Source organism: Panthera leo, chromosome B2 (assembly GCF_018350215.1).
Source record: "Panthera leo isolate Ple1 chromosome B2, P.leo_Ple1_pat1.1, whole genome shotgun sequence".
NCBI lineage: Eukaryota > Metazoa > Chordata > Mammalia > Carnivora > Felidae > Panthera > Panthera leo.
In genome coordinates, this window is record NC_056683.1 from 131,450,552 (window position 1) to 131,478,531 (window position 27,980).

General features: G+C 40.4%; 1 protein-coding gene and 1 long non-coding RNA gene across 4 annotated transcripts in view; one reads left to right on the top strand and one right to left on the bottom strand.

Annotated features, from left to right (window-relative positions):
• Positions 1–7,131, bottom strand: part of LOC122220470 — a 42,209-nt gene extending 35,078 nt beyond the window's left edge. The window contains exons 1-4 of one of the 3 annotated variants that reach the window (XR_006202867.1): positions 6,566–7,131; positions 5,569–5,672; positions 5,321–5,425; positions 4,977–5,100 (exon numbers count right to left, since the gene is read on the bottom strand). This is a non-coding gene — a long non-coding RNA (uncharacterized LOC122220470). The remainder of the gene's footprint in view (positions 1–4,976; positions 5,101–5,320; positions 5,426–5,568; positions 5,673–6,565) is intronic. The other 2 variants (XR_006202866.1, XR_006202868.1) reach the window with 2 other exon arrangements.
• A 111-nt stretch (positions 7,132–7,242) lies between these two features.
• Positions 7,243–27,787, top strand: RAB32 (RAB32, member RAS oncogene family). The gene is made up of 3 exons (XM_042940022.1): positions 7,243–7,792; positions 22,274–22,551; positions 26,649–27,787. Exons 1-3 carry the CDS (start codon positions 7,543–7,545, stop codon positions 26,796–26,798), a joined length of 678 nt encoding a protein of 225 aa, XP_042795956.1. The 5' UTR covers positions 7,243–7,542; the 3' UTR covers positions 26,799–27,787.
• Positions 27,788–27,980: the final 193 nt, after the last annotated feature.

Below are 27,980 nucleotides of genomic sequence, written 5' to 3' on the forward strand. Positions count from 1 at the left end.
ATAAACTCAAAAGTATAAACTCCCAGCTATAAGAAGAATAAGTCCTGGGGATCTAATGCACTGCATGATGACTATCATTAACAATTCTGTATTATATACTTGCAAGTTGCTAAGAGAGTAAATCCTAAATGTTCTCACCACAGAAAAAGAAATGGTAATTATGTGAAGTGATGGAGATGTTTCCTAATGCTACAGAAGTAATCCTTTTTCAATATATAAGTTTATCAGCTCAGCACGTCATATATCTTAAACCTACACAATGTTATATGGTTTTGTTTTTTTTTTTTTTGCCTATTTTTGTTTTAACTGGAGGCTCAGATGCCACAATGTTATATGTTAACTTTATCTCTGTAAAAGGGGGGGGAATTGCTGCAGTGATAGAAATGATCTTTATCTACGTCAAACCGTTACCATAGCCATTAAACACACGTGGCTGTTGAGCCCTGGAAGTATAGCTAGTGACTGAGGGAATACTTTCAAACTTTAACTTTAATTAATTGAAATATAAGTTGCTACATGTGGCCAGTGGCTGCCATATTGAATAGAAATCACTCAGTTACGTCCTCGGACTACAGTAGGATTAAACTAGAAACCAGTAACATAAAGATAGCTGGGAAATCCCAAAATATTTGGAAATTAACATAATTTCTAATAATACATGGGTCAAAGGAGTATCAAGATAAACTTAAAATTTACTTTGAACTAAATTAAAGAAACTCCAGTTTATCAAACTATGGAATGCAATGAAAGGCGGGCTTAGAAGTAAATGTATAGCACTAAATTCATGTTTGAAAAGAAGAAAGTTCTAAAACCTAATCTTCTTAAAAAGCTTCTGCACAACAAAGGAAACAATCAACAAAACTAAAAGGCAACCAACGGAATGGGAAAAGATATTTGCAAATGACATATCAGACAAAGGGCTAGTATCCAAAATCTATAAAGAGCTCACCAAACTCCACACCCGAAAAACAAATAATCCAGTGAAGAAATGGGCAGAATAAAAATGGGCAGAAAACATGAAGAGACACTTCTCTAGAGAAGACATCTGGATGGCCAACAGGCACATGAAAAGATGCTCAACGTCGCTCCTCATCAGGGAAACACAAATCAAAACCACACTCAGATATCACCTCACGCCAGTCAGAGTGGCCAAAATGAACAAATCAGGAGACTATAGATGCTGGCGAGGATGTGGAGAAACGGGAACCCTCTTGCACTGTTGGTGGAAATGCAAACTGGTGCAGCCGCTCTGGAAAACAGTGTGGAGGTTCCTCAAAAAATTAAAAATAGACCTACCCTATGACCCAGCAGTAGCACTGCTAGGAATTTACCCAAGGGATACAGGAGTACTGATGCATAGGGGCACTTGTACCCCAATGTTTATAGTAACACTCCCGACAATAGCCAAATTATGGAAAGAGCCTAAATGTCCATCAACTGATGAATGGATAAAGAAATTGTGGTTTATATACACAAGGGAATACTACATGGCAATGAGAAAGAATGAAATATGGCCCTTTGTAGCAACGTGGATGGAACTGGAGAGGTTATGCTAAGTGAAATAAGTCATACAGAGAAAGACAGATACCATATGTTTTCACTCTGATGTGGATCCTGAGAAACTTAACAGAAACCCATGGGGGAGGGCAAGGGAAAAAAAAAAAAGAGGTTAGAGTGGGAGAGAGCCAAAGCATAAGAGACTCTTAAAGACTGAGAACAAACTGAGGGTTGATGGGGGGGTGGGAGGGAGGAGAGGGTGGGTGATGGGTATTGAGGAGGGCACCTTTTGGGATGAGCACTGGGTGTTGTATGGAAACCAATTTGACAATAAATTTCATATATTAAAAAAATAAAAAAATAATAATAAAAAAAAAATAAAACCTAATCTTCTACCTCAGCAAGCTAGGTAAAGTAAATGAAGCCTAAGGTAAATAGAAAAACTTAATAATAAAAATTATAGTGGAAAACAATGAAATCAAAGGGGAAAAGTTAATAAAACCAAGTTGTTTTCTTAAAACGAACAAACAACAAAATCCATACATAGAGCCTCATTAACCAAGGAAAAAGTAGACAAATGGCTAATATGCAAAATGAAAAAGGAGTCATCACTATCACTACAGAGCCCGTGAAAAGAATAAGAAAAGAATATTATAAACAACTTTATGGCTACAAATTTGATAGCTTAAATTAAATGGACCATTTCCTTATACCAACCCTCACAGGGATAATTGGATAACTTGAATATATGTCTATCTATTAAAGAAATTGAATCAATAGTTCATAAACTTCCAAAAAATAGAGCACCAGACCTATGTAATTTCACTGGTGAATTCCACTAAATGTTTAAAGAAAAAATAATGCAAGGTCTTCACAATCTTTTACAGAAAATAGCAGCAGAAGGAACACTTCCTATCCCTTCCTATAAATTCAGAATTATCCTAATACCAATCCAGATAAACTGATATAAAGAAATAATTGAATAAGGGCACTGCGGCTCAGTCGGTTGAGCATCTGACTTCGGCTCAGGTCGTGATCTCATGGTTCGTGGGTTCGAGCCCAGCATCGGGCTTTGTGCTGACAGCTCAGAGCCCAGAACCTGTTTCAGATTCTGTCTCCCTCTCTCTATGCTCCTCTCCCACTCGCGCTCTGTCTCCGTCTCAAAAATAAATAAACGTTAAAAAAAAAAAAAAGAAATGACTGAATCAATAAATGAGAGAGAAGAGAGAAATCTACCATGTAGAAGAATTCCAAAGGATTTATGTAGCGATTGTACCCTAAAGGCTGTGGCACGGAACTCCCCACTCCCTAAGTGCTGGCTGTTCACAGTGATTTCATTCCAAAAAGAACACTATGGAAAGGGAGGGGGTGGGGAACAAACAGCCTTAGATTGGAGAAATTTGACATGTTACCTCAGCCAAGTGGTCTAGATCAACATCGACAGCGTTGACACGTTGATTGTATATACCCTTGACGTGACATGAGAGTGGCACTTCTCTGTGGTCTTCCTCCCCAGACCCATAACTGTTATCATGAGGAACATGTCAGAGAAGCCCAACTGAGGCACAGTCGACAAAATACCTAGCCAGGACTCCTCAAAATTGTCAATCGAGGCCATTAGAAACATGGAAAGTCTGAGAAACTGTCAAAGCTAAAGAAGGCTACGTGCAATGTGGTACCCTGGCTGGTATCCCAGAACAGAAAAAGGGCATTAGGTCAAAACTAGGACATCTGAATAAAGCAGGGACTTTATTAGTTGTATAAATGTTGGTTCATTAATTGTGGCAAGCGTACCATAACTAATATATTTGCAACAAGGGAAACCAGATATGAGGTATATAGGAACTCTCTGTACTATCGTTGAACTTTTTTGTAAATCTAATACTATTCTAAAGCAAAAAGCCCATTAAACTAAATTAATGGGGATATGCTGAAAACTTTCTCTCAAAAACTGGGTTGCCTACTATCTCCATTTTTATTCAAAATCATATTGGAAGCCCTAGCCTGTGAATTGAAATATGAAAAAGGAATAAAATATATAAGAGTTGGAAAGTCAGAAAAAAACAATATGTTTCTATACATTAAAAAAATGCCAACTCTGTGGGACGCCTGGGTGGCTCAGTCGGTTAAGCATCCGACTTCGGCTCAGGTCATGATCTCACAGTCTGTGGGTTCAAGCCCCGCATCGGGCTCTGTGCTGACAGCTCAGAGCCTGGAGCCTGCTTCCGATTCTGTGTCTCCCTCTCTCTCTGTCCCTCCCCTGTTCATGCTCTGTCTCTCTCTGTCGCAAAAATAAATAAAAACATTAAAAGAAATTAAAAAAAAAATGCCAACTCTGTAAGTTAATTTTTAGAATTATCATAGTCATTGAAGCTAAATTCATTCTCCACAAATGTTTTATTTTCATTGTTATAAATCAACTATAAACAATTCAAGAACTTGACATATTATTGTAAGATATTAAGACATACATTAATGCTAGATATACCACATCAATATTTTTGAAGACTGAGTATTTTCAATTCTTCTTAAATTAATCTATGAATTCAATGTAATTCCAATAAAAGTCTCAGCAGGTGTGTTTGTGAAAACTGAGACGTCAATGCTAAGATTTATCTGGAAATGTAAAGGAACAAGAATGGCTATAGCAAACTTGAAAAAGAATTACAAAATGAGAGGATTTGACTTGCCTGAAAAGATTTATAATAAAGCTATAGTAGTTAACACACATAAGAATGGGTCCAAGTATAGACACATAGACTGGTGGAAGGATAGAGTGAAAACAGACCTTTTCTTTCTTTTCTTTTTAATGTTTATTTGTTTATTTTGAGAGAGAGAGGGCAGAGGAAGGGCAGAGAGTGAGAGGGAGAGAGAGGATCCCAAGCAGGCTCCGTGATGTCAGCACAGAGCCACACGTGGGGCTAGAACTCACAAACTGTGAGATCATGAGCTGAACCCAAACCAAGAGTCAGATGCTTAACCCACTGAGCCACCCGGGAACCCAGAACAGACCCATTCTCATAGGAGCACTTGAATTAAGACCAAGGAGGTGAATATTTCTGCATCAGTTGGTTATTTGTGTGGGGGAAACAAATGACACTTGATATCTACTTTCAATATTTCCTTTAGAACAGTCCTGCTGATTAGCTTTTATTCTTCATTCAATGATCACTCACTACATGGCATTTTTCTCTAGTTTTCTTTGTAAAATCTGCATCTATCTGAAATTATCTCATTTGATTGCTTTTTAATATTCTACCTAGCTTCCACTACAATATAAAGTCCTTGAGAGTAAGAATCTTGTCCATTCTACTCACTGTTGTACTTGGAGTATCTAGAACATTTCTTGGCACGATCATAAGCTTTCTATATAAAAAGCATTTCTAAATAAACGAATGTGTAAATCTGCCAGGGAAATTCGGAGTGAAAAGAGCAGGTAATCCGCTGACCCAGCATTTGAATGATGAGGAGGAGTTTACCTGGGAGAGTCTTGGATGAGGTAATGGTTTGGAACATATTCCAGATAAAAGAGCGTAGTAAGTATGAAAGGTTCGATGAATGTGTGAAAGCATCACTGGGGGATTTTCCAAGCAGGCCATTCCTCTGTGTAGCAAATGGAAATGTTAAAGAGTCATTTACTCAGTCACAAGTCTCAGATTACTCGTATTATTTTCTTTTCATTTGATAGATGAAAAACACTTGCTTCCACACTGAAATACCAGCCCAGGATTCTGAAGACTTCTCCATTTGCCCAACCCAACTCTCAGCCTTTTCCAGTTTGGGGTTGCATGAGCGGATGTTATTCAGCACTTATTTACATTACCTGGTATTATTTTTAAGTCAGTAGTTCTGCAAGTCAAGTGCATGCCACGCTCATCTCATTTTGTTTGTTTGTTTGTTTTTAAATATAGCTTCCTGGGCTCTCCTTCTGAAAGATTAAGCCAGAATGTCTGAGTAAGCTCACTAGCCAGCTCCCTAGATGTCTTAGTCTGGGCTGATACAACAAATTACTATCATAATTACTGCAACATTAACCTAGAGTGAGTGGCTTAAACAACAAACATTTCTCACCGTTCTGGAATCTGAGAAGTCCAAGTTCAAGGTGTCAGCAGATTCAGTTTCCGGTGAAATCCACTTCCTGGGTTACAGGCCTGTGTTTTCTTTCTGTGTCCTCACTGGGTGGAAGGGGAGAGAGCTTTCTGAAGCCCCTTTCATAAGGGCACTGATCTCATTCATGAGAGCTCTACCTGCATGACCAAATCACCTTCGGTCCACCTCCTAACATCATTATTTTGGGGGTTAGGATTTCAACATACAAATGTCGGGGATTACATGTAGTCTATAACTTCAGGAATGCAGAGCAAATGTGCTAACGACTAAATTCTCATCTAAACCCTGCTAACCAAAGTGTGGTCCACTCAAACCATTCACATCACCTGGGAACTTATTTGAAATTCTGAATCTCGGCCCCCACCCCACATGTACTCAATCAGAATCAGCTTTCCTAAGATCCTAGATGATTCATATGCACTTTTAAGTTTGAGAGGCATGCACTGATCTAAACCACTGTGCTCCTACACTTAAGGCGTCAGCATCACCCGGGAACTTGTTCGAATGCAAATTAGCTGACTGCACCCCAGTTCTGGGGGACCAGAACCCCTCTGGGGGTAGGCATAGCCATTTGTCTTAACAAACTCTTAACACTCAAGTTTGAGAAGCACTGGATTCGAGCCATTTTCCTGCTTTTAGCTGTGACCATTTTTAACTTTAAGCCATTTGCCGCCTATGAGTTTTAGCACCACAATTCTATTTCTAATGTCAGTGGGAACCTAAGAGAGTTAGAGAAGGAGGAACCTGTAAAAATCTATGGCGATATGTATGTATGGAACAATATGCTGCACTTATGGCAATAAATAGAGGATTTCCTCTTTCCTCAAGCTGGAGACATATTGAAAGGACTCTCTAGTTGGGTGAACATACAAGCCATATGCTGGCAGGCCATAAAACTTGTTTAAAGACATATCCATGCTTTTTTCAATAGCTATTTTAGTAAAGGTTTTACTCCCACCTTGATGTCTAAATTTTAAGACGCCTCCACCTCTGAAAAACATTTTTCAAAGATGTCAGATTATAGCAGAGTGAACAGCTTCTTTAGTTTATTTCAGGACGCTGCCAGAGCATTGTCGGCTCCAGGTGTTTCTAAATATTACGGGTGGGGGGCTTCCCTCGCTTTTATAAACACAGCAAGGCAAAGCTTCCTATCTTTGTTCTTTAAATAAAAGCCCTCAAAACTACCTATTACTTCTCAATCAATTCCTGGGGTTTATGTCACAGCCTCTGGTAGCTGAAGGCTTAAATAAGATTGTTTTACAGATCCTCGGTCTTCTTCAGACCCACTCCTTCATTTAAATACTAAAGCGTTATAAGTCCTTTGCCAAGTTCAGAGTCAATCTGCCATTCATTCCCTTTCCCAAGCGGCCGCAAGAGAGAAATCGCAGGCGGGAACTCCAGGTGTTAAACCCTCTGGGGGCAGAGGCTGGAAGGAGGTTTAACCCCCGGCCAGAGCCGCGCCCCCAGACCACTACCCCCGCGCCTGCGCGCCCCGACCCCGGCGTTCGCGAGCCGGCTCCGTGGCCTCCGCACTTTTTCAGGCCCACCTCGAACCGCCCAGGGCCAGCAGGGGGCGGCCGGGCTCCGCGCGCCCCTGCGAGGAGGGGACGCCCCGGGAAAGGAAGTTCCCGGCTCCCGCCCGGCCGCCCGCCCAGAGCGCAGGCGGCGGAGGGAAGCGGCCTCCCCTCCGGGTCCTCCCCCGCCGGCCAGTCCCCGGCCCTTTCCCCGCCCCGCTCGGCTGCCGCCGCGGCAGGTTCCGGGTCCTGTGACCCGTCGGGCGGTGGCGCGGGCGCAGGGCGGCCGGCTTCGGGACGTTGCGACGGCCGACGGGGGCTCCGCGGGCGCGCGGGGAAGACGCGGCAGGGCGGCGACCCCGGCGCGGAGCCCGAGCTCGCGGGGGGCAGCCGGCCGTCTGGAGCGGGGCCGGGGGAGCTCATGGCGGGCGGGGCAGCCGGGGACCCGGTCCTGGGGACGGCGGCGGCCGCCGCGCCCGAGACCCGCGAGCACCTCTTCAAGGTGCTGGTCATCGGCGAGCTCGGCGTGGGCAAGACTAGCATCATCAAGCGCTACGTCCACCAGCTCTTCTCCCAGCACTACCGGGCCACCATCGGGGTGGACTTCGCCCTCAAGGTCCTCAACTGGGACAGCCGGACGCTGGTGCGCCTGCAGCTATGGGACATCGCCGGTAAGTGGCGGGCTGCGGCCTCCGTCGAGAGCCGGCGGCTAACTCAGGTAGCCACACGGAAAGGGACGTGGCTGGGTGGACCCCAGTGGGATCACGACAACGGTAAGGGGCAGTAGTAGTTGAAGGGTTTAAAAGCAGGACAAGATCGAGAAGTGCGTGTAAGTAACTAACCCTGGTTAGATGCCTCTACTAAGTCTGCAGAAAGCATCTCATTTTTAAGAGATGGAAAGGTGGCCCTCTCCACTCCAACGTGCTCTCTCTCTTTCCCTCCCTCCCCTGACCAGAGGTGAAACAGCCATGGGGGCTTTTCCTGGAGTTTTAACTCTGAATGATGACAAGTTATAATACACGAGGAAGAGTAGGGGGGGGGGGCAGGGGCCAGCTCCTCTCAACCAGCTTTAATATTTCACAGAGGAGCACAGAAGTTGAATGATTGCCCCCAAGTGACCCTCTTAGATAGTAACACAACCAAGGCTAGCAACCAGGTGCCTTTTCAGAATGTTTTTCATCACCCACCTTGGATCTGAGACCCTTCTTTCTGAGTGAAATTCTATTCTTCAGGTAGGGTGATCTCCTAGGTGAGTCCTTAACAACCCCTGCACCCCGGGGAAGATTTGGGAAAGCTACTCTTGAATCCTGCCTCCCTCCTTAAGCCAAGGCCTAACCCCACTCCTGGCCCTGCCCCACTCCACACCACAATAGATTGTTTCCCTGGCATTTGCTTTCAGTTGACAATTTGGGAGCATAATGCCCCTCTTTGAAGGGGGTGCATATTCTCCTTGCTCTAATTTACGAAAACTTGAGCTCTGTCTGGTGGGGTGGTGGAGTGTGGGCATTTAAAAAGATGGTGACTTTTGGAAAGTTTAAATATGGAAGTGATAGCAAAAGTTACCCTGTTCAATCATTGCTGGTAAGAAGCTCAGTCTGCAATAGAGAATCTGGATGGGAGAATGTTCAGAGCGAGAGAGCATCCTTCACGCTACAGATGCATCAACTGTAGAAGGTATGGTCACCCAGCTGGCAAATGAGTGGAGGGGACACAGGTCTGTCTGCTAGGCAGTGTTTTTTTCACCAACAGCTTATTACATATGAAAAAGTATTGAAGAATTAACCTATGTATATTAACCTAAATACTCACTTATTCAAGAACAGACTTTTCTGCCTCAGATATGCAAATAAATTTATGTATGTCAGTCCCTCACAGAAAGGAGGATAATCTGCCCTGGGCTCAGCTTTTTTTTTTTTTTTTTTTTTTTTTCTTTTTTCCCTTTTGGTTACAGAAAACCAAAAGTTCGTTTGAAAAGTCATCTTTTGAAGTCAGGCTTCTTTTGAAATACTTCCTGCTGTTTCACAGACACTTATGAATAGTAGTATTGCTTCTTGACAAAGTCATAAATTCTAAAGGTTGCCTTACCATGTGATAGTCATTCTGCAGGAATCTTCATTGTCGCTACAGATTTCCGTGAAGATTTTACACCCCTCACCTAGGAGGGTGGTTGACTTTGCCTTATTCTTCTTGTTAAATAATATCATATTTAGCTATTATGATTGGATTTCACTGCAGGTAAATAAAAGATTTTATTGGCACATTTGTGTTTTTAAGCTTCAAGCAAAAATGCTGGTATTTGGAGGCTTGGGAAAGCAAAGTCATGAGTAATTTTCTCCCTGGGTATCACCTCTTATTTTTTTGTCCAGCTCTAACAGACCTATGCAGCCAGGAAAGAGACATAATCAGTCTTGTCAGACTCTGGTACACATTGGCCTAGATGGAATGTGCTTGCACTTTTCCCTAAATGCAAAGGTTGAGCTTTGCCGGGACAGAAAGCAGAATTTTAAGATCTCTAAAAGGGATTCCTGGATGTTCAGTACCATTCAGCAAGTACACACGAGCTGTTAAAAAGATTAGGGGTAAATTAATGAGGTAGTTGAAAATTACTAGTCTCACCTTATAAATAAGATTTCCAGAGATGGAGTCTTAATATATAAGGAAGTTAACACAGAAATAATTTGGCTTTCACTTGGGGCTTAGGGAGCTACATCATTAACTATGTTTGCTTTGAATATTTGACCTCTTAGTGAATCCTAGCTCATACCATTTGAGTTAAGTGGTCATGATGTAATGAAGCAAACTGAAGGCCACTCCAAAAAGTTCCCCATGGCTAAACATATTTGCCTTATGTAGTTACAACATTGAATGATCTTTAATTGTGAAAGTTTAGAAATACTCCTTGATTGCAAAACAGTAGGTAGAGCTGGCCAGTTGATATGACTAACTTAAGGTGTGGTCCTGTGACTAGTTTTTCACTGTTGGTTAGAGATGAGAAAGATGGTCAAGGAATTTTGTTGGGTCTCTATACTTGGAAACTTTGGCAGGGGTAACAGGGAGGAGTTGGCCAAATGTTTTCCATAAATGTGGCCAGGCAGTTTAAGCTAAACTCTTCAGATTAGGAACCGCAGTGATTCTTGGGTGCAGGCCTTCCAAATGCTTTCTTATTGCATCAAATGAATGTAGCTACAAAATACCGATGCACCTCAATATAATTTTTGTGTTGGGCAACCATCTCTTACCCCATACCTGTTTGAAGATGGCTCTTAACACAGGACTGAAATATATACTAAGACACTGAAGTCTTCAGTAAGCTTTTCAAAAAGTTTAATAAATACTACTAAATTAAGAGGTAGCAAGAGATGTCTCTGATCTTCTTTTTGTTGCTGTTACATAAATGAACCCATTTATTATAGGCCAGCAATGTTTTAAATAGTGGTCTCTTGGGGCGCTTGGGTGGTTCAGTCAGTTAAGCACTGAACTCTTGGTTTCATTCAGGTCATGATCTCATGGTTTGTGAGTTCAGGCCCTACCTGGGGCTCTGTGGAGCCTGCTTGGGATTCTCTCTCTCCCTCTCCCTGCCCCTCCCCTTGCTCCTCCTCAAAATAACTAAATAAACATTTAAGAAAAAAAGAAAGTAAAGACAAGCTTGTCCATTTAGAACTAACATAATTTAGTCTTCCCGTATTCACTGAAGTGATTGCTTTTGTAGGGGAGGCAAAACTTTATCTCTACCTTCTTAGAGTTTTCAGCAGAGCCTGAAAATTAAAAAAAGAAAAAAAAAAATCAATCTGAGACAGATTAACAGCAGAAATTTATGTCACCTAAGTTTTACCTGACACAGGAGTCCTCATAAGAAAATGAACACCCAAAGAAGTGACAAAACCTAAGTGCTTTTATACAGGTTGAACAAAGGGAGGGAATTGTGGGAAAATAACTAAAATATATGGGGAGGCTAAAGGAAAATAAGAGTTATTTTGTATGGTCTGTTTATAGAGAATTCTCCCAGCTTCAATTCCTGTCTGTGGTGATAGGAATGTTTCTTTCCTCCTGGTAGAGAGAGGACATCTCTCCTATGGGGGTTTTCTCGTCTGCTTTCAGGAAGAAAAAAGAGAGATTAGCGTACCTTTCGGGCACCTGCTCTTTTTGAAGTCCCTTTAGTTCAAATTAATCCTTATGCCAAAGTGGCATTTTCTGGGGGCCTGGTCTCTTCTGCCACGCTTCACTTTTTAGGATTAGTATTTCTGTATAAAAATCTGAGTAAAAATCTTCTGTAAAAAAAACTTTGGACCAACGAACCAATCAGGAACATTCTACTCTGAAGTTCATGTAAATAGTATTTACCAAAGTATAAAATGCATGGTTGGAAGACATTATCAATTATATAAACTATACTTAGATTCACTTTTTATTTTTTTTTTTTGATCCCCAGCCTAAATTAGAACGTTGATCCTGCTTTTCTTATCCCATTTTCCACAGTGGCAGTCACTGATCACTGTACCCCGTGGCCTCTTCTTGTCTTTCATAACTCTCCTTTAACCCTCATGAGCAAGAATCTTGAATATTATCTCCAGTGCTTTCTTGACCTTCAAAGTATCTATTAGTCAAAATTATTAAAATTCAGTTTTTTTCTAAATATGCAGAAGAAGTGCTCTGAGGAATCAGTCTATAGTTATTTGTAGTCTCCCTCTTCAACACTGAATTTACAATGACTTTCCAATTACTTAATAGCTCACTTAAAGGGATTTTTAAAATCTTCCTTATATCTGACTTCCGTACAGTCTTCCTGTCCTTAGCCTTATACAGACTAATATGCTGTGTTGAATTACAAACAAAACCTACTGTTCCATTTTACATCTCTTTTTAAAAAATTTATTTATTTTAAGAGAGAGAAAGAGAGGGAGGGGAGGAGAGAGAATCCCAAGCAGGCTCCCGGCTGCACGGAGCCCCGATATGGGGCTCTATCCCATGACCCTGGGATTGTCATGACCTGAGCTGAAATCAAGAGTCGGACACTCAACCCACTGAGCCATCTAGGTGCCCCCATTTTACATCTTTAAATCTTCCTCAGTTTGTGAATCCTGAGACACTTTGGGTGCTCCAGTCTGGATTTTGTATCCCCAATTGCCCAGGCAGAATGGTCAGTGTAACAACATATTAACATATGCCTATTGCCCTTTTTTTTTTTAATATGTTACCATTTTCAGTTGCCTCAATTGGCCCACATAAACTGAAAAGTGCCCAGGTTAGTAGTAGAGGGAGTGGGACATTGATAAAAGTACTAAAGTTTGACTTTTCCCCCATTTTCCTAATCATTCTACTATTTGAATTGAACTATATAGGCTTTTAGAGATCCCGTAGTCTAAATACAGAGAAGTATAATAACTTGACCAAGGAAACACAGATAATTGATGGCACTATACAAAGACATGTCTTCTGATGCTGGAATATGAAAATAAGCTTTTAATTGTTCAGTGAATTTTTGGTTCACTGGTGTCAAAACACTCCAAAGAATGTCATCTGAGAGTCTAACAGACTCTTGTCTAAATTAGCAAATGTTCTGGTCATCCGCATAGTAGTGCACATGATTCATATGTTAAACCCCTTTGCAATAATTATCATCTCTTTATATTATCAGTCCAGAATTTCCAGTTATTATACTCTTCTTAATTATAAAACACTGAACTTCCAATGTAGACACTCTTTGGTCGGCTCCATCATTTTTGGAGGGCGTTTTGAAAGACTTTCCACACTGGACTTTCTGAAGATAACAAAGCTGTTCATTGCTATACGCTTGTAGAGCACACCTGGAAAAGCAAGGTAATAATTATAGATGTTTGCATGGTCTACTCTGTAATCTCACTGATTAAACCTACAAGCCATGCGTTATTTTCGAGAGGCAGTATTACTTTCAGATATGTTATAGGAGAAATTTTATCCATTATGAATTTGTTTTCTTGACCTTCTGATTTTCTTAAGCTTCTGATATGGAAATTTCAGTGATTCATTCATATTCTATTTTAAAGTGTACCCAAGATTTTTGTTTTTATCAGGTATGGTAAGGCCAACACACCAGAAGATGATCACCATTGAAAAGATGGTTTGTTACTCATAGATCCCAAGAGGAGGGAGTATCCACCCCATGCAGGGCCACATGGGGAAGCACCAGGGTTGGTCAAGAGGCAGAAGGAGCAAGGGATAAGCATGGGCTAGAGCCTTTATTGTGGTTTTTGCAAGAAGGAATGGCCAAGGCAGTACAGGCAAGAAGAGCAAGCTTAGGATTGGTTAGTTTGACCTATTTCAGTGGGCGTTGAGCTATGGGGGTGGTCCCTATTTGTTTAGTACCTGGCCATGGGTGATTTAGGGCAGGAAGATAGTGACTTAGACTGCAGGAGCCTTAAAAATGCCTGAAAAAAGGGATGGTAAGGATTCCGAATTGGTTGGTTTGCCTATCCAAGATGTGCTTTCAGCAGGTTGTTTGCAGTCTCTCAGAACTAGCTAACCCTGGGAGAGGCAGGCTCTCTGCTGGTCCACAAGGCCCCAAGACATCAAAGAATTATAATATAGAAAAAAAACCCATCATGAATACATACTTCTAGGCATTTGTTAGAAAAGACTGAGAGATAAAGTGCTCTTCCAAAGAAGAAAACTTTGAAGGCCTCAGATTTATAGTTCAAGAACAGCATATCCTGAAACTAGTGATGATTTCACACTTAATCAACACTTAAGAAGTAGACAGTGGGCTGGGGCGCCTGCATGGCTTAGTTGGTTGAGCATCCGACTCTTGATTTTGGCTCAGGTCATGATCTCATGGTCCTGGGATTGAGTCCCATGTCAGGCTCCGTGCTGAGCATGGCGCTTGCTTGGGATTCTCTCTCTCTCTCTCTCTCTCTCTCACTGTCTCTCTGTCTCTCAAAAATAAAAAAAAAAAAAAGGAGAGGGTAGGCTAAGTGAACAAGTTTAGGTTGTGTTTTGGTTGCAGAGATCTGGATGGTGAGAACAGTACAGACATAAATGATAGGGGTTGCAGATTTCTGCAAGATGAGGTAAAAATGCTTTAGAATTCTACTCAGTTGTATTTCCAAAAGTGCTTTTCTCACTTTTTGCAATCAAGGAAGCTAGAAACATGTAATTTCTTCAGTCTTGTTTTGAGAAAGATGAACCACATAAAAATAAATGGACAGTACGGGTTAGTTTATGGATCTTTGTTGGTCTTTCTAGCTGACACATGGCCTTACATTCTCCTCTTCTGCCTTCTTTCCATTCACTTCTGTCCAGATGTTTTCCTTAAGCATCCTCTGTAGTGACTTTTTTTGTTGCTTTTTGAAATTAAGCTAAATACATTGTTTTATTTTAGTGTGATTATATGGAGACTCCTCCATCAGGCTCACCCGTGGTGCTTAAAATGCAGATTCGTTAGGATCAACTGTTTCGATAGATCTGCCTTCCTCTGACACCACTATGCATCGTGATTTTAACAAAGAGGTTAATTCTCTCACCCGGTAAGTCCATGGTTGGGCAGTCCACAGCTGCTGAGCAGAACCTTAAAGTCTCCATGGGCCAAAGCTGACACTGCATCACACAACCATTCCTTCGTCATATTGTCATATTCTTCGTCTTTGCGCTCTAGTCAAATATGCATGTCTTGCTGCAAGGGCAGCTGGGAAATCTAGGGCTTCACCCTAGATGACTAGCACTGTGTTCATTTTCTTCATTCCCATTGCCAAGATTAGATATCTTTGAGCCTAGATGACTAGCACTGTGTTCATTTTCTTCATTCTCATTGCCAAGATATCTAGTTACAATAAAGATTCCGTCTTCTAGAGAAGGAAGTAACACACTTTTTTAAAAGAAAGCATTGAGAGTCATTTGGAATATTCTGGAAATATGCCTACAGCAATATGGATAAAAGAGGCTGCCACTAGTATTGGGGTCACTAAAGCACTCAGCAGTGGGGCATTTCTCGTAGCTGCTGTGGTAAAGCCCTAAGAGACTATGAGAAAGGGACCTTGTGTAATAGGGCTCTGCTATCCTTAAAGAAAGTCACTGTAGGCTGATGGCACTGCCTTGGGTCTATTCGGAAGTATGGGACATGTGGAACAATGTGTCCTCCAGAAAGTATTTGGCTAACAGATTGGACAGCACATCAGATAACAAATCAACCTGGGCAATTTGAGTAATTCTGTCTCCCCGGGATTTTATTTTCTCATCTGTAAAATAGGAGAGGTTGGACTAGGTGATGTGAGGTGGCATCTGGCAGTTACAATGTTGTCCATTTAAGTGTTGGTCAGGAAGGCATGAAAGTGGTCCTTCCCCGCCCCCCCACCCCCCATTAAGAAATGACTACAACACCAGTTAAGGAAGATGGTGTTGCTGATTCCCCGTCACACTCTTTGAGCTACTTCTACAGATCTCGTGACAGGAAGATCCCTCAGGTCGTGCTGAATTTTTATATTGCCATAAGCTTTAACTCTACCTACACACACACACACACACACACACACACACACACACCCCATGAAACAAAACTCATGCATCTGTCTTTGTATTTAATAACTGCAGACTTCTCTACCCCATCCTCTCCTGTCCTATGATACAACCCAGGGGCACTCAGCATAGTGGGAATTTCCTGCATTTTATTTATGCATTTGTGGAAAGTAGGATCGAGAACAATAAAATTTTCTTGGACTGAACTTAGAATGGTTGATTGACTACTTCCCAGGGAGCATTCTTTATATTTCTTGTCTAAAATTAAGGAAAAAAAAAAAGTCCAAGATTCTACAGAATTCCAGTGCAATTCTAATGTAAATGTGAAAGTCTTCCCTGTTGGTAGGTTTGGTCCTTATCCCTGTTTTTTTTTTTTTTTTTTTTTTTTTAAATTTTTTTTTTTTTTTCAACGTTTTTTTTTTTTTTTATTTATTTTTGGGACAGAGAGAGACAGATCATGAACCGGGGAGGGGCAGAGAGAGAGGGAGACACAGAATCGGAAACAGGCTCCAGGCTCCGAGCCATCAGCCCAGAGCCCGACGCGGGGCTCGAACTCACGGACCGCGAGATCGTGACCTGGCTGAAGTCGGACGCTTAACCGACTGCGCCACCCAGGCGCCCCCTTATCCCTGTTTTAAACTTAGAAAGGGCTAACTCCTGAAGTGTTGTGAAAGGTAAGTACTAGAATGCATTATTCCCATGAGAAAGACTCAGCACTGCTGGAGATTGTATCTAGAGATTAAATACCTGAATCTGTTTAGTCCGTTGATGGTGAGCCTGGCTCTGACTAGGGTGACTGCTGGTGGGTTTTGGGCATTGCTGCATCTACAGTATAGAGACAAAGGAATAAAGACAACTGATTTTCATGACAGGTAAGCATTTGAATGGCATTTCTTGATAATGTGTCTTTCAGAACTACTAAGATTAGCTTACATACCTCAATGAAGAGCATCCCTTTGTTTGATACCATGATATACTTTTCATATCTCTGATGACACCTAACACCCTGTGGTGCAGTTTGTCTATTTCCTCCGATAGATTGTGAGCTCCTCAGGAGAGGAAATCATATTGATTGTTCCATGCTGTTCACCAGTATCTAGCACAGTGCCTGATACATGCAAGGAACTTAATGCATGTTTTTTAGTGGAGATCAAATCTAGACACGATTTGGGGGCTGTTTTAGTCAAGATAGATTAGGTTATGTTGGAGTTCCAACCACATTAAAAACGTCAATGGCTTAAAATAATTATTCCTCACTCTTTCTTCATGCCCACAGTGAGGGCAGAGGTTGGGGCAGTGGTAGAGATGTGAAGGCATTTTTCATTGAAACTACCTGAAGACTCAGACTAATGGAGGCTCATCTCATGATACTCTCCTCTCAAAATTAGGGTTCGAGCCTGCTGCAGCAGGACAGGGACACTGTCAGCCAAGTGATTCTGCTTAAAAGTGACACTTCTGTTCACCTTTCATTGGCCGAGACGAGTTCGTAGCCACTCCTGACTCAGTGGGGGCAGAAGAGTGTGATCCTTCACACACTTAGAAATGGAGGAAAATGGAATATTCATGAACATTAGTTTTGTTTTCCACTGTGGTTCTTTCTTTTAGACAATAACAAGAGAATAGATAAAATTACCCAAGGAGAAATAATAACGAAGTTGTAGGATGCAGCTCTTACTCCAGTGGCAAACTTTATGTTATTTTCCGGTTTAACGACTGGAAGAGCTTGATATATCTATGTATTTAAACCTTTGAAACCAAAATAGTTAAATCTAGGTTTTGCCTTGTTAGGTTTTTTGGGAGAACAACTCTCAATTTTATGTTAAGATTATTATTTTAAGTGAATTCATTGTCTCTTTATTCTCTAATTAAAGATTTTTTTTTTTTTAAGTTCATATATTTTGAGAGAGAGAGAAGGAGAAAGAGAGAATCCCAAGCAGGCTCCATACTGCCAGCGTGGAACCCAGTGTAGGACTCAATGTGGGATTAGAACTCACGAACTGTGAGATCATGACCTGAGCAAAAACCGAGTCAGACACTTAACTGAGCCACCCAGGCGCCCCTATTTTCTAATTAAATGTTACATATTTTAGAAATTTGTGCTTTTTAGGTTTTTTGACCAGTTCAAGAATATCTCTGAAGCACTAATGGATTACTTCAGAATTTTTCAGAATTACTTCAGAATTAAAAAGATAATGAACTCAGTAAAATAGGAAGTATATTTCACTATTCTGTTGGAAAGTAAGCAATTTCCCTAAATGCATGGCTTGGCCTTTTCATGCTGGATTATTTATATTTGATCCCCATTGCTGTCTGGATTCAGTGATTGAAGAATCTTTAGCAAATCATTATAACATTAAAGTTATCACACAGAAACCTAAAACATCAGAAGGAAGAGCTGGGAGGGCTTAGAAGATCCCTAAAATCCTCTAAAGACACATGACTTACTGAGGCTGACAGAGTTACTTGCCTAGGATTGCTTGACCTTTGGGTGCTTGGTATTTAAATTTTTTTTTAATGTTTATTCATTTTTTGAGGGACAGAGCATGAGCAGGAGAGGAGCAGAGAGAGAGGGAAACACAGAATCCAAAGCAGGCTCTAGACTCTGAGCTGTCAGCACAGACCCCAGTGTGGAGCTTGAACCTACAAACTGTGAGATCACGACCTGAGCCAAAGTTGGATGTTTACTTAACTGACTGAAGCATCCCTGGGTGCTTGGTATTTTGATTCTCTAGTACATTTGTACTTTCCTCAAGTTCATTTTCCTCTGCCAACTGTTTTCACCACTACAGTTTACAGCATATAACTAGCTAATAGTTTAAGGTTTTGCTATGTTTAATTGTACCATTTTAAAAAGGATACTTAGGCTTTCATCATGTAATACATTTATTGAGCACTTAATACTAGCTAACATTTACACAGTGCTTACCATGAGGCTGACATTTTACTTTTTTGAACTTAAAGTGTAATTTACATACACAGATCTTAAGTCCTTCATGAATTTTTATATACCAGTGTCAGTTCAAGGTATAGACTATCCCCTAACCCTCTAGCATAGAAGTAGCAAATACTTTAGGTTTTATGGGCCATTCACTCTTTGTTGCAACTACTCAACTCTGCCATTGTAGAATGAAAACCAATGAAGAAACCCATAAACGGATGAAGGTGATAGTATTCCAGTAAAACTTTATTTAGCGAGGTTTGACCATGAATTATACTTTGTCGTACTCTGCCCTAGAAGACTCTCAGGCAGACATTTTGCATTAAACCTTCCCAGTGACCATCTGTAGGTATTATTTTTTATAGCTTTATTGATATATAATCGACAATACAACAAACTGCACAATTTGATGTTTGACATGTAAACAGTAGTGAAACATCACCGTAATCAAGATTGCAAAAGAATTTCCGAACCTATCTCGCTGCCTTGCCCAAGGTAATCACTGATGGGCTTCCTCTTACTGAGTCACTATAGTTTTTATTTTTAAGGATTTGATATAAATGCATTCATATAGTATTACCTATTCCCTCTCTGGTCTAGTTTCTTTCACTTAGCTTAATTATTTTGAGATTCATCTATTTTGTTATTTTTATCCATAATCTATTCCTTTCCTTTCTGTTGTTATATTCCATTGTATGAATATACCATATTTTATTGATTACCATTTTCGACTATTAAAAATAAAGCACCTATGAGCATTCATGAACATGACTTTGTGTAGACATGTGCTTTCATTTTGTTTGGGCAAATACCTAGGAGTAGAATGTGTTGGTTGTATGGTAGATATATGTTTAAATTTTGAAGAAACTGTCAAATCGTTTCCCAAATGGATGTACTATTCTAGATTCTTATTCTTACCAGTAGTAAGTAAGAGTTCTGATTGCTCCATTTCTTCACCAATACTTGGTAAACCCAGACTTTTTATTTTAGCCATTCTCATAGGCATGAAGGGGAAGCTGGTTATGATTTAAAATTTTTTTTTTCTTTTTAATTTTTTAGAGAGAGCGTGAGCAGAGACGAGGGGCGGGGAGAGAGAGACAGAGAAAATCTTAAGCAGACTGTATGTTCAGCACGGAACCTGGTATGGGGCTCAATCCCACAACCCTGAGCTGAAATCAAGAGTCAGACGCTCAACCAACTGAGCCACCCAGGCACCCTAGTTGTGATTTAAATTTGCATTTCTCCAGTAATTAATGATGCTAGGCGTCTTTTCCTCTGCTTGTCATTGTATGCATTCTTTGATAAAGCATCTGTTCCAGTCTTTTGCTTACTTTATTAATTAGATTTTTTATCTTCTTACTCTGGAGTTTGAAGGGTATAAGTCCTTTACCAGATAGAGGGTTTGCATTTTTTCCTCCCAGTTTGTACTTTTCCTTTTCATTTGCTTAATAGCATAATTGACACTATTTTGAATTGCCATATAGTATGGTTTTTAGAAAGCACACTCTGAGACTATCAGAGAGTTTTGAATACTAACCTTGGAACCTAGGGAAAGTAACCTGATTATTTCTTTTTTGTCTTTTAAAGATTTTTTTTTAATGTTTATTTATTTTTGAGAGACAGAATGTGAGTGGGGGAGGAGCAGAGAGGGAGACACAGAATCCAAAGCAGGCTTCATCCAGGCTCTGAGCTGTCAGCACAGAGCCCGATGCGGGGCTCGAACTCATGAACCCTGAGATTATGACCTGAGCCAAGTCAGATGCTTAACCGACTGAGCCACCCAGGTGTGCCAGTAACCTGATATTTCTAATCCACAGGTCCATCTCGAAAATTCCTTGTCATATACATTTCTGATTTTCTTATATTTTATCAGAAAGTTTATGTGAATACAAATTTGTATATGACTTAGTATGATTGGTTGAAAGAAATCTTTTTAGGGATTTATAGATGATTCAGTAAACAAAGCAACACTCACTAAAGCTTAATCATTCTTTATTACTTCTGGATTTCTATACTTTTACTAGTTTGGCACCCCGCCCTCTTTTCTAAGTTGAAGGGATAGTTCAAAAGAGTACTTTCTTATAATATGAAATAATCATGTAATCTGGACTATCTTAATGAGGCTAATTTCCTTTTTTGTCATAGTCATTTTATATTTAATAATTAAATTTTATAAAAACAAAAATTGGTAGTATGTGTTCTCTAGTTAAAATTGAACTCAGAACCACTTTAATGCATCTACATAGTCTTTTTGCAGATTAGTGATACTAACTTTGATCAGTTGGTATATCCTCTGTGAACATGCTGTGTGTAGTTATAAAGTATAAGTTTAAGGAAAAGGTACAATGTTAATTTCTTATAATTGTCAGCATTGTGATCCAGTAACTATATAGCTGGCTGGGCAGATTTACATTACCAGTAAAATATAAATATGATAGTGGGGTTTCATATGTGACTGTTGTAATAAAGTTCAGACATCTGAACTGTCATAGTACAACTTCAGGTTAGCCCATATGAGGAGTTACGACAAACCACAAATGAACTTCAGTTTTATCCATTTAAGCTTGCCTATTGTGTTCTTTTCCCATTATTTCATTAAGCAATATCTAACATTGTATGATGCTCTAGTAGAATTTGGAGGAGAGAGAAAATATTTTTTGTGGGCAGCTTTGCATTTGTTACTATCAATGAAATGTAGATAAAGTGTTTTTTCATCATATGTTTTAACAGGAAAGTGTCCTGTCAGCTTTGTTTTTATCATTGATCAGAGTTTCACATCTTCGATTTACATTGATTGCCAGTCATATTTCCTTAGTACTCTAGTCAGTAACTCGACAGACGGAAGGTAAATGCCTTAGAAGTCAGGGTAACTGTAAGATAGTTCAGAATGGCTGGCAACAGGGGTGCACGGGACTCAGAAGACCTGGGTTCTAGTGCTGTCTTAGTTACTCAGTGCCACTGTAATCCTGGCCAAGCAGCTCTTTGCATGGTTTTTCATCTGTCAGATGAAGATAAGGGTCCTTCCTATGTCAAAGAACAGTGTGATACCAGACAGAAAGAGAACGCTTTGCAAAGTCCATGTGGTATGCGAAGCAGTAGGATTTTCCCCAAACTATTGAACATGGTAAGTTATTTTAAAAGTATGATATTTGAAGAACTCTGCAGTTGGTCCTTCTTTCAATCACACAGATAATTGTGCCACTTTTTGCTAGTAGGTTTGCACGCGTCTGCCTTCTTAGAAGACAGCAATCTTGCAAGCAGTGTCCAAAGCGGGTACAGCCTAGAGACAGGGACGAAAGATGAACTCCTTTATCTCTTATCCAGTCTTAGTCTTTTCGACTGCGTTTTACCCACCATACTTATCTCTTCCTGCAAGCTTCATTTTCTTCTGTTCTGTCTCTTCTCCCCTCCGCTCCTGGCTTTCTTTTTCCCTTTAGTACCTTTCTCTTAGACTGGGGAAATGCAGGGGGAAATGCTGGGCTCTGTAGGTTCAAGCACCGTCATCTGGATGTTTATGGAGCATATGTTGTACATTCACAGAACACAACGCTAGTTAGTTCCGTACTGAGACCACACGATCGGCCACATGGTTCTGTGCATCCCACCAGTTTCTTTGCTATGGAATGGGAAACCTGTGTTTACGGCACTGTTCTAGAGTCAGAGGCCTTATATCTAAATATAGACTCAGTCTGATTATGAGTTCTTAATCTCTTGTTATATTTACTTCTAGGGCAGGAGCGGTTTGGCAACATGACCCGAGTATACTACAAAGAAGCTGTTGGTGCTTTTGTAGTCTTTGATATATCGAGAGGTTCCACGTTTGAGGCCGTCTTAAAATGGAAAAGTGATCTGGATAGTAAAGTCCATCTTCCAAATGGCAGCCCTATTCCTGCTGTCCTCTTAGCTAATAAATGTGACCAGAAAAAGGATGGTGGCCAGAATCCTTCCCAGTTGGACCAGTTCTGCAAAGAACATGGTTTCACTGGATGGTTTGAAACCTCGGCAAAGGTGAGGTCTGCTTCATGTTTGTATCTGCTCTGCTCTTAAGTCCTAAATCTGAGCTATAGCTATAAAACATTTAGACAGGTTTATGTGAGTGGGTTTTGGGAGCCTAATAAAAAGCAAAACATAGCATGGATATGTTATAGTTTCCTTCAGTGGGCAGCAGAAATGCTTTCAAAATTGGCTAGTGGGGAGGTGACTAGAAGGGCAGGTTTTCCATCAGACTAAAAATTAGCTGTTGTTTAGAATAAAGAACAATGACATTCTCTGAGTTTGAGCCTTTAAATGGAGCACTTCTGCAACTGGAGTTTATGGGGGATTTAGGGATCTTGTCAAGCACAAGGATTTTTTAATTTTTACTGAAGGCTTGACAAAATATAGGCACAGAGATGACCCTGGCGAATATGTGGGTCACGTGCAGTACTAACAAAAATGGACCAGAAACTGTCAGAGCGACAATGTATTCAGGTGATGTTTGAAGAGTTTCAGATTAATTGTGTATGAAAGAATTTGAACTAGAGGCAAGTGTCAACATTTGTGACATGCTTCTTCATGAATAGCGGAGTGAGAATTCTTTCTTTCACATATTATGGGATAAATATTTTTTGAAGAAAAACAAAAACACTTAAGTCGGCTGTTAAAAATCTTACCAGTCTAGATACACAAGAGAGCAAAGGTGAAATTCACAGGCACAAAGTATTGGTGGGGAGAGAACTTGTTTACGCACATTGGGAATTTCACATTAGAGGTCAAATAACAATTGGACTTACATAAGAATGGTGAAATGTTTGAGAAATTTTCAACGACAAACAAAATCCGAAACCAGAAGACTGGCGTATCTTAACACAGTCCCAGCATTTGGAATGCCTTCTGTGGATTTCTTGCAGACGTTTTTTTGTTTTTTGTTTTTAAAAGAATTTTTCCTCCTAGGTAACAAATGTGACCGGATTTATCTACTGGTCTGAGTACCTGCTTACCACTCGGTTACTTTTAGCTTTACCAGAAACCCACCCTCATCGCAGAACACCATTGGGTGCCACCGACGATCAGAATAATGAAAGGAAAGCTATTGAGTGATGTTGGGGTCATCGGCACAGCTGGTGTCTGCTGGAGGCAGAGGTTTTTACTCCTAAGCTAAAGGCTATCTGTTGAAAGAAAGACATTCCAGAATCTTAAAATTTCGTTTCATGAGTAAAAAGTAGCAGCAGAAGAAAGCTGCAGTGCAGGGGGGGTGGGTGCGGCAAGAGCACTTAGCCAGGCAGGACGGGAGAAATGGCAGAAGGGGGAGGCTGCTCCTGGAAGCCCTTGTCCTGGAACCCGTCCCCCTTCCTGCGGCGTGTCCGTCGGGTAATTTGCTTTATTTCCCAGCTTTGTTGGGAAATAATTAGTGGTATGTGTAATGTTTATTAGAGCATGAGATTTGTTGGAAGAGATGGCACGTATTACAGATAAAATTTCTTCTCTAGGTTTTATGTGAATTAATCACTCAGGTAATAAATCCAAATTTGTCCCCAGAGTCTAGATGGGAGATTCACAAATGATAGTGTCATGTGGCCTGCAGCTTGAGACTGTGCAAGTCATCAGCTTTGTTAAATTTATAGACAGCGTTACATGTGGAGGTGAGAAGGGACACGCTGGTTAGCGGTAGAAGTGTCAGATATGTTCTGTGCTTTCCTACAAATATATTAGCAACACCTTCTGCAGAATCTCCTTAGTAGTGAACCAGGAATGGCCCAAGAGAATAACAGTAGCATAAAATCTAGGTTAAAAATTTTAGGCAAGCCTTAAAAGTACTGCCCACATGTCACTAATGTCTGTATTTCTGAGCCGGCTGGCGCTAACTTCACATCTGATTCCTGCTTGAATCCCAGTGATCTGAATTTTAATGGGAACACAGCCAAAAGACAGTTTTGAATTTGTGAACTTCATCTTTTCACCTTTATGACAAACAATGGATTTGTAGTATGAAAATGTGTGACTAATTACAATATGGGAATTTCTGTTCCTAGTCAATTGCTGCTAAATGCAGTTAGAGAGCATTGTAGTTCTTTGGGATAATGGGAAGGGTGGGGACCGAGTGACATTTGGACATTTGGAGATCAGTACTTTAATTAAAGAAAACTTGTGTTGATGCTGGAAAAGATACCTGAATAAATAGCACAGGTCTTACAGGTTTCTCACTGTCTGAGAAACTTATAGCAAATAAGGAAGAAAGCTGGAATGAACCTCATGTTGTTAGACTGAAATTGGAGAGATCAGTATGAACTTAATGTTTCATATGTACATATAAATATATATATATATGTTTCTGTGTATATATGTGTTTCTATATATACACATTTGCATAAACAGAGAGACAAACATAGAAATAGATGTCTACAGGTCTGTGGATGCATATATATATTTATTACCTCTCTCTGCTCAGAGGGCTTAGGAGCAATGATACCACAGATCCAGTGAGCTTACTGGTCCCCAGAATTTGTTTTTTAAATACTGTTCTCCCGTAAAAAGAACAGGGGTTTTGTGGAGAAATGATTGATTCCAGGATTAGTGGGACAAATAAAGATGCGCCAGAGAGATTTTGCGGAGCCAGAAACTAAGGGAGCACAAAATGATGGAGACGTGTCAAAAAGAAACAGGACCGTTCTTACAGAAGCTCCAAAAATGTAACACAGTTTGAGGAATGAAGTAAATAGCTATTGTAATGGATCTAATCTGTGGAATAAAATAATAATCCATGACATGAATAAACCAATTAATAAGTAAGGGAGAAGAGAAAACTTTTCCTGACGGTAGAATTCTAACTAATATATGTAGAAGGAATGATGGAAATAGAAAGTCACCTTTAATCACCATGGTAGTAAATGTTTCAGGGAAAAATTAATTAATGGTAAAGTTAATGGGTAAAACTGGTAAAAAAAAAAAAAAAAAACAAAAAAAAAACCAGGTGATTTATATATTGGAGCTTACTAAGGGCAAAGGATAAATAGTAATTGTTCAGTGGAGAAGCCTGGCAGACGTGACTCTAAGCAAGTGCCTCCTTGTACACTGAGAAGGACACATCCCTTCTTCCTGCCAATAATGCATAACTTGAGTTTAATGATACGAAACACCAAACAAGCCCAGACTAAGGGATATTTTCTGGCCAGTACTCTACAAGAGTGTCAAAGTCGTGGAAGGGAAGGTGACTGAAAAACTGTCCCAGGTTAAAGGAGACCAAGGAGACATGAGCACGAAATACAGCTGGTCACCTGGATGGCAAATAGGACATTGGGACGATGGTAAAATTTGAATAAGGCTCATAATTCATGCCCACACTATTATCTAATTTCCTGGTTTTATCTGAAAATCTGGATTTCCAAGCTGTTAATATTTTAGGAAGATGAGTGGAGGGTATGTAGGAATTTTTACTATTTTTGCAATGGTTTTGTAAACCTGAAATTATTTAAAAATGAAGTTAAGTACTTAAATAAGCCCAGATTTTGCTCTGTGTTGTTACTCGTGTAGTGAGTGACAGCTAATAAATCTGTCACACAAATGTTGTGATAGCTTGTGACTCATTAGAATATTTTTAATGGCCGTTGCACCCACCACATTGTTTCAGGTTAATTTACACATGACAATTAAAAGTAATAATCTGCACTCAGAGATGGGGGACGACATAATGCGTTTATCATATTTTAGTGTGTTATGAGCCCGTTGACATTCTTCTTCATAATGTGTCGTGAACAACTGACTTAGATGTTCTAGGGCGGAAGGTTTTCATCTTAGTGCCTTCATTTATGTGAGTGGGAACCCATTGTGGGAATGAAGATTCCTTTTCAACCATTGAGATAGTTCAGTGAATCTCAGCGGCAAGAAGTTTGAAACAGGAGCATCAGAAAGGGCGATCATTTGTGAAAAGAAAAGAGTTCCCTAGCCACATTATACTCAGTGGCATTAAACTCTTAGGGTTTAACCCTTTAGTACGGGAGAAGAAGATGATAGCTCGTGTATTATAATGTCCCCTCTGACAAACTCGGCTAGTCCCGTTAATACTCTTAATGCTTACTTCCAAGCATTAATCTGAAGAATTCATCGTGTTCGTCATTTCTGCATTACAGGATAATATAAACATAGATGAAGCCGCCCGGTTCCTAGTGGAGAATATTCTCGCAAACCACCAAAGCTTTCCTAGTGAAGAAAACAACGAGGACAAAATTAAACTGGATCAGGAGACCTTGAGAGCAGAGGGCAAGTCCCAATGTTGCTGACATGGCTTCTGCTTCTGGCCTGTGTGCAGAGTGCAGCCTGACCGGGCTGGATCCAAGCCCGAGAATGGATAAGGGGGCGGCTGTGCTGCTCTGTGAATCTTCACAGGGCTGCACTTCAGACGAACGCTCCAGTTTTTCTTCAGGTTGTGTAGACCTTTCTCCTTGTACAGAATGGCCGTGGTGGCACCCCCAGGGAGCCTACGCTGACACGGGGCGTGTGGTAAAGTGGTTCTGCCCGCGACCCCACACTTTAACGCAGGCACACTTAGGCCTCTAGGGTGGTCACCATGAATTCAGGATAATGTTTACGTCCTCTTTAACATTTTTTAAAAATGATGGTCCTCAGGATTTGGTAAGATTTTCAAGTTGTGCCTTTTAGTGGAAGCACTGGGATGGTCATGAAACCTGACCTGAGGTCTTCCAGTAATTTTATGGGCCTGTGTTTTTATCTCCACATTACATTCTCCCCAGGGAGGCTGTCATCTCTGTTAGTCACAGAAGGCTGTTTTGCAGTTCTTTTTCTACTTAAAACTTTGATACTTCTATAAAATTGTTATCATCACACGTTATGTCATTACTCCTGGCCGGCGTGGTGTGCCCTTGCTAACAACGCAGGTGCACTGGTGTCCTGGCTTCTGGTTGCTGCCAGTTGGAAACAATATAAATGAACATTCCTGCTTTCCTCTTCCTCCCGTGTGTTTATTTTTGTACCTGAGAGCCTGGCTGCTATTACTGTTGGAGTTCTCTCTAACTGGAGCTAGTCTTTTCAAATCTGTATTAGTAACGGTAACAGAGAAGTTACTTGAAAGCATATACAATTAAATCTGAGATTCTCTAAGTATGAATTGTGAAGGAAACTAGGTCATGCGTAGTTTTTATGTAAAGTTTTGGACATTTAAAGTAGAACACATGAGAAACTTAGGACAGCCTCGTAATATTTGTATTACCATTTAACCCAGTTAAGGAAAAGAATAAATATTTTGACTGAAGCCTCTTTTGTTTTTCTTTAACTAATGTGGTTCTAGAAAGGTAAATGGGGTATACTTTTCTGCCTTAGAAAACTTCGTGTCTGCTCACATTTTCCTGTTGTTTTTAAGGGAGTTGATACCTTCTGAAAGGTCCAACTTATTTTTCAAAGGAATTTTAAAGGTGTTTGTGCCATAATCCAATGCTAATGCAAAT